At 46.0% G+C, this 12,500-nt stretch overlaps 1 protein-coding gene across 1 annotated transcript in view; it reads right to left on the reverse strand.

The window, feature by feature from the left end:
- Positions 1-5,420, reverse strand: part of LOC145412201 (uncharacterized) — a 36,972-nt gene extending 31,552 nt beyond the window's left edge. Inside the window, exon 1 of the mRNA XM_080282164.1 lies at positions 5,257-5,420. Within this exon, the coding sequence (XP_080138290.1) occupies positions 5,257-5,420 (164 nt within the window). The remainder of the gene's footprint in view (positions 1-5,256) is intronic.
- Between the last annotated feature and the right edge of the window lie 7,080 nt (positions 5,421-12,500).

Below are 12,500 nucleotides of genomic sequence, written 5' to 3' on the forward strand. Positions count from 1 at the left end.
TCACAGACATTATACTTTTCATCAGCTTATGCCGTCACTCTGTCCATCAATACCCGCTAGTTTGAAAATTTTTGGCGAGGTCGGTTACAAATTCCGTTAACTGTGAATTTCCATAACGGCCACTATTTTAAAATTCGAATTTCCAAGATACGATGACACTCTAAAAGCGATCTTAATGACCAGCTTCGTAAGGGTTAGTATACTGTGGCACTTATTTATTTATTTATTTTTCCTTTCCTACGCCCCACCATGCCCTAGGGTGGGAAAGGAGGTGCGGATGATGATGCTGATGCTGATGATGATGATGATGGTGATGATGATGATGATGATGATGGTGATTATGATGATGATGATGATGATGATGATGATGATGATGATGATGATGATGATGATGATGATGATGATTATGATGATGATGACGATGATGATGGTGATGATGATGATGATGTGATGATGATGATGATGACGATGATGATGATGATGGTGATGATGATGATGATGATGGTGATGATGATGATGATGATGATGGTGCTGATGGTGATGATGATGATGATGATGATGGTGATGATGACGATGATGACGATGATGGTGATGATGGTGCTGATGGTGATGATGATGATGATGATGATGATGATGATAGTGATGATGATGATGATAATGATGGTGATGATATGTTTTTACTTAACCGGTCCAAGCATCTCAACATCTTTCCACCACTAACTTTGTGAATTACGGAATGAGTTGTTGGTGTGTCAGGAAGCCAGAGATCGAGTTGTCGTGGTTGCTTTTCTCCAACAATCTTTATCTGATTTTAACAAAGCTTAGTGGAATGGTTGAGGGTCAGCCAAGGGGTTATCAGAACTGTCAAAGGTCAAGGTTACATGGGAAATCAACTTAAGCACTATTTTTTATTTAATCCGAAATAGACCAAACTCGGTGGAAGGGCTCAAGGTAAGGCAAGGATGAATAGAGTCGATTTCGAGAAGAACCAGTCGAAAGTCAAGAGCACAGGGTAACAGTTGAACCTCTCTCTCTCTCTCTCTCTCTCTCTCTCTCTCTCTCTCTCTCTCTCTCTCTCTCTCTCTCACACACACACACACACACACACACACACACACACACACACACACACACCGATCAGAACATAACACCCGCTCTCGCATCTCCAGCGCGGGAGTAAGTGTAATAAATTTTCCTTTAAAGGCACCATTTTCATTTTTCTGTGGTATTGAAGTCTCTCTCTCTCTCTCTCTCTCTCTCTCTCTCTCTCTCTCTCTCTCTCTCTCTCTCTCTCTCTCTCAACAGTTCCTGGATACGAGCCAAAGGAAGATGTTGTCTGAGCAGAAACATATGTACAGGGAAACAGCGAAGGTTAATAAAAAAGAAAAAAAAGAAGAGCTAATGGTTTGAGATAGACAAATAGATAGATAGATAGATAGATAGAGAGAGAATAGATAGATAGATAGATAGATAGGCAGGTAGACGCAGATATACAGAAATACATAAGCAGAGACAGACAGACAGACAGAGACAGAGAGCATCTGGTTCGTATTAGGCCGCGTCCACACGTGTACTCAAACATATGCTGGCAAGACAGCTGGCAGCATGGCGGGGAACATGTGTGCAGCAGTGTTTGGACAGGTGTATGCAGACAGGTTTCAGTGCAGCTTGGAACACTGGCAGCAGAGGTGATGGGGTAAGTGTGTCATACCAGGCACCTGAGACTTCTGGACGCTGCTGTACCCAACATGTCTGCAGCGTGGTCGTTACTGCGTTCCTTACATGTTGCCAGCACTTACTTACGCACACGTCTGGACGCGCCTTTACAGCTTTTAAAACCAGCTGGCGTTATAGATATTTGCGTAAAGGCGGAAATCCCACAATGTACCCCAGAAATTGGCTTTATGGGGAGTATTGTAGAAGAAGGAAGGTTGTTTACCTCTGTTAAAGCCATTTTAATTAATACTGATTCATTGGTATCTGTTTTATGAGACAGGAGATGCATTTTCCTGTGTGTATGTGTGTGTGTGTGTGTGTGTGTGTGTGTGTGTGTGTGTGTGTGTGTGTGTGTAAGGGAGTGAGTGAGTGTGTGTGTATGTGTGTGTGTCTGTGTATTTTTTCCATTTGTGTGTGTCTGTGTTTATATTTTTTCCGTGTGTGTGTGTGTGTGTGTGTGTGTGTGTGTGTGTGTGTGTGTGTAACGAGGACAAATTACAATCAATCCTGTATTACGTATGCAGTGATGAGAGAGAGAGAGAGAGAGAGAGAGAGAGAGAGAGAGAGAGAGAGAGAATATCTATTGCATACACGGCCACAACCCAATCCCTCTTCATCCCTTATATTTATCTGGTCTGTCTACCTTATATCCCTCGTCATCTCTCTCTTTATCCCCCTCATCTCTCTCTCTCTCTCTCTCTCTCTCTCTCTCCCTCTCTCTCTCTCTCTCTCTCACACACACACACACACACACACACACACACACACACACACACACACACACATATACTTTCTCTCTCTCTCTCTCTCTCTCTCTCTCTCACACACACACACACACACACACACACACACACACATACATTCTCTCTCTCTCTCTCTCTTTTTCCTTCATTCTCCCCTTCTTCCTTCCTTCCTCTTTCTTCCTTCTCTCTCTCTCTCTCTCTCTCTCTCTCTCTCTCTCTCTCTCTCTCTCTCTCACTGTCTCTGTCTGTCTGTCTCTCTGTCTCTGTCTGTCTGTCTGTCTGTCTGTCTGTCTGTCTCTCTCTCTCTCTCTCTCTCTCTCTCTCTCTCTCTCTCTCTCTCTCCCCTTCTTCCTTCCTTTCTCTTTCTTCCTTCCCTCCGTCTTGGTTCTCTCTCTCTCTCTCTCTCTCTCTCTCTCTCTCTCTCTCTCTCTGTCTCTGTCTGTCTGTCTGTCTCTCTCTCTCTCTCTCTCTCTCTCTCTCTCTCTCTCTCTCTCTCTCATTCTCCCCTTCTTCCTTCCTTCCTTCCTTCCTTCCCCTTTCTTCCTTCCCTCCCTCCGTCTTGGTTCTCTCTCTCTCTCTCTCTCTCTCTCTCTCTCTCTCTCTCTCTCTCTCTCAGTAGATGCCGAAGAGAAAGACAACACAATCCTTCAAGCAAACGCTTAGGAAGGAGAGAGAGAGAGGGAGAGAGAGAGAGAGAGGGGGGGGGAGAGAGAGAGAGAGAGAAAGAGGGAGAGGGAGAGAGAGAGAGAGAGAGAGAGAGAGAAATAGTTCAAATTCCACAAAAAATAATCATCAATTTTCCCTTTTGTTTACATTCCCGTTTTCTGTTGGGCGCGAGAGTGTCTGTGAGCGGTCGGGCAGAAAGGACTGGGGGCTGACAGGTTTCATTATTTCAAGCCTGAGTTTCGTACGTGACGCGTCGGGTGGAGCTCTACCCTGTGTTGTAGGGGGAGGCTTCGAAACAACTCTTCCTTTGCGATTTACTTTATACGTTACACTTTAGCATTCCCTTGTATGTTACTCTTATCAATTATCGCCGTTAGATAGTGAGTTGTACAGAATAAGTCGCTAAAGAAGAGGTATTGCGATTTTTTTTGTGACCGGTCAGGCGGAAGGTACTCGGAGCTGACGAGTTTCATTATTTCCAGCTTGCGTTTCTACGTGACCCGTCGTGGGGGAAGGAGGCGGAGGATGTGTAAAACGGAGTAGTGTTTCTCTGCTTGGTTTATAAGTACATCATATTTCTCTCCTTGTTCATTTTCTTCTCTTTCCTCCTCCTCCTCCTCCTCCTCCTCTTCTTTGTCACCTTCCTCTCCTCCTCCTCCTCCTCCTCTTTGTCACCTTCCTCTTCTTCTTCTCCTCCTCCTCCTCCTCCTCCTCCTCCTCCTCCTGCAATCTATGGAGTCATCATCTGCCTCACAAAACTCTAGCTCAGTGATAATAACGCAAGCTTATATTTCGGCGGGGGACAGGGCGACATGGAGGCGATTTGTTTGTGGCCACCCCTTACTGGATTAACGCGCCATTAATACTACAGCGTCCCATTTCACTACCTATATCCTCATACCTCCCCCCACACCACCTCTACAGATCATTCCACCCATATCCTTGCCCCAAAATTCCAGTCCATTCCACGCATTTCCATACCCCATAATTCCAGTCCATTCCAGCCATTTCCATACCCCATAATACCTGTCCATTCCACCCATTTCCATACCCCATAATTCCAGTCCATTCCAGACGAACGAGGAGAGTGTGTGTGGGTGAAGTGGAGAGGTGGAGAGGGAGGGGGAGGCCGAGGATGAGATGGAGGGCTGGAGTCGAGAGGTATATGAGAGCGGGGGGTGTGAGCTGCGGGGAGGACAGTGAAATGGCGGGGGACAGGGCGACATGGAGGCTATTTGTTTGTGGCCACCCCTTACGGGATTAAGGCGTCTGGCAATAAGATAGATAGATAGATAGACCTTGCTTCCCACCCCCACCAGCAGTACAGCCCATCCTGCCTACTCATATGCCACCACGAATATATCTCGACGTCCATGTCCTCCCTCGACAGATCTGCGTGATATAGGTTGCTATTTCATCCCTGTATACTCAGTCATTTCAGGCGTAGTGTATGTGGCCAGCGATAGATAATTTTGCACAATAGATAGAAGGCCAGGCTTGTAAAATGGGTTAGCTAGTTGTCGGGGGGTACCTTTGTAATTTCCTTTGTCTGTCTGTGTCTTGGCCTTGTCTTTGTACTTTGGAGATATTTTTAAAAAAGACGAGGGTTTGATACAATCTTATTCAAATTCTTCTGTGCGTGAGATAATCCCTGAGTTGAATTATTTTGTTTGAAAGAGGCAGAATTACAAGGATAGATGGGGTTAATTTCTCTCTGTCTGTCTCTGTCTGTCTGTTTGTCTGTCTGTCTATCTGTCTGTCTGTCTGTCTGTCTCTCTCTCTCTCTCTCTCTCTCTCTCTCTCAACAGAAGGGGTTAAATTCTCTCTGTCTGTCTCTGTCTGTCTGTCTGTCTGTCTCTCTCCAATAATTTTTACACACACACACACACACACACACACACACACACACACACACACAATATTAAATACGTCATCAGCATAATGTTTAGTGTGGTATTCTAAGTGTGGTATTCTAAGTGTGGTATTGTAAGTGTGGTATTGTAAGTGTGGTATTGTAAGTGTGGTATTGTAAGTGTGGTATTGTAAGTGTGGTATTGTAAGTGTGGTATTCCAAGTGTGGTATTGTAAGTGTGGTATTCCAAGTGTGGTATTGTAAGTGTGGTATTCTAACCTTGGGCGAGTCACTTGATTGTAGTACTTATCCAGCTCCTGAAGGTACTTAAGGGCGTCTGCCATCGCTGCCAGCTGGGTGGGGTCCGGTTTGCCTTCCACCCCGCCCAAAAACACGCCCAGAAACACGCCCAACACGAGAGCCGCCCACAACTGACGAGCCATGGCCGTGGAGAGAGCGAGGGGGTCCTGTCGACTCTGAGGCTTGCGGGAGAATGGCCTGCTCGCTGAGGGTCCGGGCTTTATATAGCTTTGGGCCGCCGGGTGGACTGGGGGTTGGGTGGATGGTGAGAGGGAGGGGAGGTGGTAGGGGGTGTTGGAGGGTGTGGGTGTGGCTAAAAGTGGGTGTAGCTGGGTGTGTGAGTGTGGGAGGGGAGCTAGGAGAGTGTGTGGGATGATGGGAGAGGGTGTGGGTGTGGCTAGAGGGAGTATAACTGGGTGTGTGTGTGTGGGAGGGATTAGGGAGCTAGGAGAGTGTGTGGGAAGATGGGAGTGTGTGGCTAGGGTGAGGATGTGTGGGTGTGGGTGTGGGCGATGAAGGTGGGTGTGGGTCAGGAGGGTGTGTGGGAATGGCCTGAAGTGGGTGTAGATGGGTGTGGGTGTGAGCGTGTGGGCGATAGGGGTGATGGGAGAGAGGAGGCGGTAGGGAGAGGATGAGGGTGTGTGGGTGTGGATGAGGGAGGGTAGAAGGGGATGTGGGTGTGGGTGTGGGTGTGGGGTGTGGTTAAGTGAGAGTGTGTGAGTGTAGGTGGTTGGGAGAGAGAGAGAGAGAGAGAGAGAGAGAGAGGCAAGTGAGACTATGTGAGTGGAGGTGCTAGTATGGGGGTAGAGAGAGAGAGAGAGAGAGAGAGACGCCACACGCTTAAAGGCTTAAGATTTGGACATGAGCACCGCGGTCAAGAGCCTCCCATCGTCTTCACCCACCTTTACCTTCCCATACGCATGTTCAGAATATTAGTTGAAATAATGTGTTTTTTTTCGTAGCGGTGTTGCGTAGGTGAGTAGGCTGTAAGAAGTGGGGACAGACCTGAGTGGTTTTGGGTACTGCATAACGTTTCTATCTGTCTATCTGTCTATCTATTGCCAGACGCCTTAATCCCGCAAGGGGTGGCCACAAACAAATCGCCTCCATGTCACCCTGTCCCCCGCCATTTCACTGCCCTGCTCCCAGCTCACCCACCCCTCTCTCATGTACTTCTCCATGCCATCCCTCCATCTCATCCTTGGCCTCCTCCCTCCCTCTCCCCCTCCACCTCACTCATACTCTCCTCGTCAGTCTCTCACTCTCCATCCTCTCCACATAGCCAAACATTTCTTTTTTAGCGATTTATTTCATGTATGGGTCGATAGTGGGAGATGTGGTGATTGTAGAGCAACATAAACTGCACAGTGGAAAGTGTTGAGGTTCTGTGTGCAAGATGAATCAGTGAGGAAAAGGTGCAACGAAGCGTCCTTTCAGATACACCTTATTATCTACTTGTATATTACTGATGAGAGAGGGGTGTGTGAGCTGGGGGGAGGGCAGTGAAGTGGCGGGGGACAGGGCGACATGGAGGCGATTTGTTTGTGGCCACCCCTTACGGGATTAAGGCGTCTGGCAGTCGATAGATAGAGATATTACTGAAAAAAATGAGGAAGGGGGGAGTGAGCTGGGGGGAGGGTAGTCAAATAGTGGGGGACAGGGCGACTTGGAGGCGATTTGTTTGTGGCCACCCCTTATGGAATTAAGGCGTGAGGCAATAGATAGATAATTACTGAAAAAAAAAATGAAGGATGGAGGAGTGAGCTGGGAGGAAGGTGACAGAGCGACTTGGAGGCGTTTTGTCTGCGGCCACCCTTTGCGGAATTAAGGCGTCTGGTAATAGGTAGATAGATAGATGGATAGGTAGATAGATAGAGATATAACTGATGCAAATTAAGTCAGCATCAAACCAAGATATTCACACAGGAGGATATGAAGAAAATCAATCGGGCGACTTGGAGGCGATTTGTTTGTGGCCACCCCTTACAGGATTAAGACGTCTGGCAATAGATAGATAGATATATAGACAGGTAGATAGATAGATAGATTCCTGATGCAAATTAACTCAGCATCAAACCAAGATAGTTACACACAGGAGGATGTGAAGAAAATCGACAGGGCGACATGGAGGCGATTTGTTTGTGGCCACCTCTTACGGGATTAAGACGTTTGGCGATAGATAGATAGACAGATAGATAGAGATATAACTGATGCAAATTAACTCAGCAACAAACCAAGATAGTTACACACAGGAGAATATGAAGAAAATCAATAGGGCGACTTGGAGGCGATTTGTTTGTGGCCACCCCATACAGGATTAAGACGTCTGGCAATAGGTAGATAGATAGATAGATAGAGATATTCCTGATGCAAATTAACTCCGCAATAAACCAAGATATTTACACACAGGAAGATATGAAGTCAAAGAAATATAACACACACATTATATTCTGAAAAGCATATTGACCTCCCAAGATCGCAATTCTGTGTCTCGGAAGTCTTCGCTCACTGCCTCGTTGCTTATCGTTCGGAGGCGGATCGATAGTAGTGTCCGAAATAGTACGGGAAACAAATCGGTAAAGCGGAGGCGTTGCGAAATCTTCCATGCCACATAAAACATAAACGTAGATAAAAGTATGGTTAACAGCGATAGGGGTGAGTGATGGGGGTGTATTTGTAGCTGCTTAAATGAGGGAGAGGGAGGGGAAGACCGAGGATGAGGTGGAGGGATGGAGTTGAGAGGCATATGAGGGAGGGGGGAGTGAGTTGGGGGGAGGGCAGTCAAATGGTGGGTGACAGAGCGACTTGGAGGCGTTTTGTCTGCGGCCACCCTTTGCGGCATTAGGGCGTCGGGGGAGGAGTGAGCTGGGGGGAGGGTAGTCAAATGGTGGGTGACAGAGCGACTTGGAGGCGTTTTGTCTGCGGCCACCCTTTGCAGGATTAGGGCGTGGGCTATAGACAGATAGATAGGTAGATAGATAGATAGTAAATAGCGAATGTAGCGAAGGGAAGATGGGCCTGTTGTGCATATACTCCCGTTACTCTACCTTGGCCTAAACTCGCCATGTCTCCGTGAATGCCGTGAGGAGACTGAGCTACGTGAAATAAGCTACAGAAGGACGAAAGGTCTATCTATCTATCTATCGCCAGACGCCATAATCCCGTAAGGGGTGGCCATTTGACTTTGAGGTATTTGTTTTACTGGGAGGGGCACTAACCCTCCACCAACCCACTTGTTGACACGTAGGGAGCACGTATGGTTTGGTTATATGGTTACCACCCAGCGTTGTAAATGGTTTCTTGGCTTACAGGAAACCATTTGGCTTGTCACTCAATGTAAAGCCACCTGTAAAGGAAAGAAAAGCAATAAGATGTGACAGGAAAGATGGGAGAAATAGGAAGAGAGGAGGGCAGGCACAGAAAAAGAATGATAAAGGCTAAGGAAGTAGGCAGCACTACATCAAGTGAGTGGATGATGGTGAGAAATAGGAAGAGAGGAGGGCAGGCACAGAAAAAGAATGATAAAGGCTAAGGAAGAAGTAGGCAGCACTACATCAAGTGAGTGGATGGTGGTGAGAAATAGGAAGAGAGGAGGGCAGGCACAGAAAAAGAATGATAAAGGCTAAGGAAGAAGTAGGAAGCACTGCATCAAGTGAGTGGATGATGGTGAGAAATAGGAAGAGAGGAGGGCAGGCACAGAAAAAGAATGATAAAGGCTAGGGAAGAAGTAGGCAGCACTACATCAAGTGAGTGGATGATGCTCGCCACCACCTAAATGAGTGAATAATACATCCTAATCTTCTGGTACCTAAGTTTTATATATTCAAGGAGAAAGGTTTGACCCAGCACAAGTGTGACCCTCATACATTATATTCCTGTGGGTCGAGACAAATAAATGAATAGGAACAGTGCATACGTTAAGGGAGAAACAGTGCATACATTGAAGGAGGAACAGTGCATACATTGAAGGAGAAACAGTGCATACATTGAAGGAGAAACAGTGCATACATTGAAGGAGAAACAGTGCATACATTGAAGGAGAAACAGTGCATACATTGAAGGAGAAACAGTGCATACATTGATGGAGAAACAGTGCATACATTGATGGAGAAACAGTGCATACATTGAAGGAGAAACAGTGCATACATTGAAGGAGAAACAGTGCATACATTGATGGAGAAACAGTGCATACATTGATGGAGGAACAGTGCATACATTGATGGAGAAACAGTGCATACATTGATGGAGGAACAGTGCATACATTGATGGAGGAACAGTGCATACATTGATGGAGGAACAGTGCATACATTGATGGAGGAACAGTGCATACATTGAAGGAGAAGGGTTGAACTCAGCATGCATGTAACCCTAAAAGAGAGAGAGAGAGAGAGAGAGAGAGAGAGAGAGAGAGAGAGAGAGAGAGAGAGAGAGAGAGAGAGACAGACAGACAGACAGACAGAATATTAAACAAAAAAAATAAAATCAATAAACTGGAAATTTTGGAAACTGTTCAAACGGAGGGAGGGAGGGAGGGAGGGAGAGGAAGAAGGGAGGGAGGGAGGGAGAGGAAGAAGGGAGGGAAGGATGAAGAAAAAGGAGGGAGAGGAAGAAGGGAGGCAGGGAGGGCGGGAGAGGAAGAAGGGAGGGAAGGAGAGAGAGAGAGAGAGAGAGAGGAAAGAAGGGGGTGGTGGAGGGACGGGGGGGAAGGATGGAATGGAAGAGAGAGAGAGAGAGAGAGAGAGAGAGAGAGAGAGAGCAGAAACATTTTAGTACGTTTATTGATAATAGAATCTCTCTCTCTCTCTCTCTCTCTCTCTCTTTATAAGTCTATTAGTATTAACTGACATGAACAATAACGTCTGTATGATCTGTGTAACTCTCCCCTCTATCTATCTATTAATCTATATCTATCTATCTATATTTATCTATCTGTCTATCTATATGTCTGTAAATCTGTATGTATGTATTCGTTTACCCATATCCCCTGCTCCGCATCTCAACACATATCTTTCTCCCTCACACCTCTTCCCGCTAAAATCCTCTTTCCCTTGCTTATTTTTCTCTCCCTCTCTCCCTTTTTTCTCTCCCTCTCTCCTCCTGTGCCTCTCCTTCCTCCACATTTTCCCTCTCCATCTCTCCTCATTTAGACACTTTTAGCACTTTGCAACCCTTTTTATGTGTAATTCTTTTCATTTTTATTATACTCCTCTCTCTCTCTCTCTCTCTCTCTCTCTCTCTCCCTCATGACGCGAAGGTGAGTGGGTGAGAGTAAAGGTGTGATAAAAGGAAGTGGTGATAGGAGTGGGTATGACAGGGGAGAAAGAGAGAGAGAGAGAGAGAGAGAGAGAGAGAGAGAGAGAGAGTATGTGTATGTGCATGTGTGTGTGAATGTATGTGAGTGTATGTATGTGAGTGTGTGTGTGTGAGGGAAGGATAGTGGTCAGATTGGCTTCATTTTTGTGACACTCCCTCACGTCCTCCGTCTATCTCAAGTTTCTCTCTCTCTCTCTCTCTCTCTCTCTCTCTCTCTCTCTCCATAAACCTCACGTCTATCACCACTCTGACTATCTACTGTATCTTTCTGTCTCTCCGTCTCTCTGTGTAAGCCTAGTCTCTCTCACTCAGTATTTCTATCAGTCTGTCTCTCAAATAATCTGTTTATCTATACCTTTCTTCTGTCTATCTATCTATATCTGTTTATCTATTTGTCTGTCTGTCTGCCTGTTTATATATATATTAATCTATCGGTCAGTCTGTCTGTTTCTCCTGTTTCTCTGTCTGTCTCTGTTTATGTCCGTTTTTTTTAAATAACAGAATAGAGGAAGGAAAAACAACAATATCTGTCTATCAGTCTATCTATCTATCTATCTGTCTATCCATCTATCTATCTATCTAATCCATACACCACATTACAGGCGTCCTTCATTCATAAAATATCTGTAACAGTTGGACTTGAACAGCTGTGGGTTGAAGTTTGGAAGGAAACAACTCTGCGGAAGCGAGTTGCAGAGAGATGCAGTTCGGGGAATGAAAGAATTCTGATAGGTAGAAGTTGTGCAATATGGCAGTGTGTCAGTCCAGTCATGAGCGCTACCAGATGCCCGTGTAGCGCGAGGGAAGGCATGGAGAGGTGGCACCATGGACGCAACTTCGTCTGAGCATTTGCCATAAAAATATCTGTAAAATAATGCAAGGGAGGCAAAATTCCTTCTTACTTGCAGGGGCGGTAGTTTATATGTAATGGCAGGGTTGTTAATGATTCTAACAGCTTTATTCTGAATTTTGTCTAGTTGTCTTAATGCAACCTCTCCACATCCATTCCATCCACATCCATTCCATCCACATCCATTCTATCCACATCCATTCCGTCCACATCCATTCCGTCCACATCCATTCCATCCACATCCATGCCATCCACATCCATGCCATCCACATCCATTCCATTCACATCCATTCCATCCACATCCATGCCATCCACATCCATTCCATCCACATCCATTCCATCCACATCCATTCCATCCACATCCATGCCATCCACATCCATGCCATCCACATCCATTCCACAAGGGTGAGCAATATTCAGGCTGAGAGTGCACATGTCTATCTATCTATTGCCAGACGCCATAATCCCGTAAGGGGTGGCCATTTGACTTTGAGTTATTTGTTTTACGGGGAGGGGCACTAACCCTCCACCAACCCACTTGTTGACACGTAGGGAGCTCGTATGGCTTGGTTATATGGTTACCACCCAGCGCTGCAAATGGTTTCTTGGCTTACAGGAAACCATTGGGCTTGTCACTCAATGTAAAGCCACCTGTAAAGGAAAGAAAAGCAATAAGAAGTGACAGGAAAGATGGGAGAAATAGGAAGAGAGGAGGGCAGGCACAGAAAAAGAATGATACAGGCTAAGGAAGAAGTAGGCAACACTACATCAAGTGAGTGGATGATGGTGAGAAATAGGAAGAGAGGAGGGCAGGCACAGAAAAAGAATGATAAAGGCTAAGGAAGAAGTAGGCAGCACTACATCAAGTGAGTGGATGATGGTGAGAAATAGGAAGAGAGGAGGGCAGGCACAGAAAAAGAATGATAAAGGCTAAGGAAGAAGTAGGCAGCACTGCATCAAGTGAGTGGATGATGGTCGCCAGCACCTACCACTGAGCGCACATGACTCTTACAAATTACAGCCAACTACTCGCTAGTGAAGAAGTTACGGATTCTGTGCA

The sequence above is a fragment of the Coenobita brevimanus genome, chromosome 1 (genome assembly GCF_032717465.1).
Source record: "Coenobita brevimanus isolate Jiangsu-jjx chromosome 1, ASM3271746v2, whole genome shotgun sequence".
Lineage (NCBI taxonomy): Eukaryota > Metazoa > Arthropoda > Malacostraca > Decapoda > Coenobitidae > Coenobita > Coenobita brevimanus.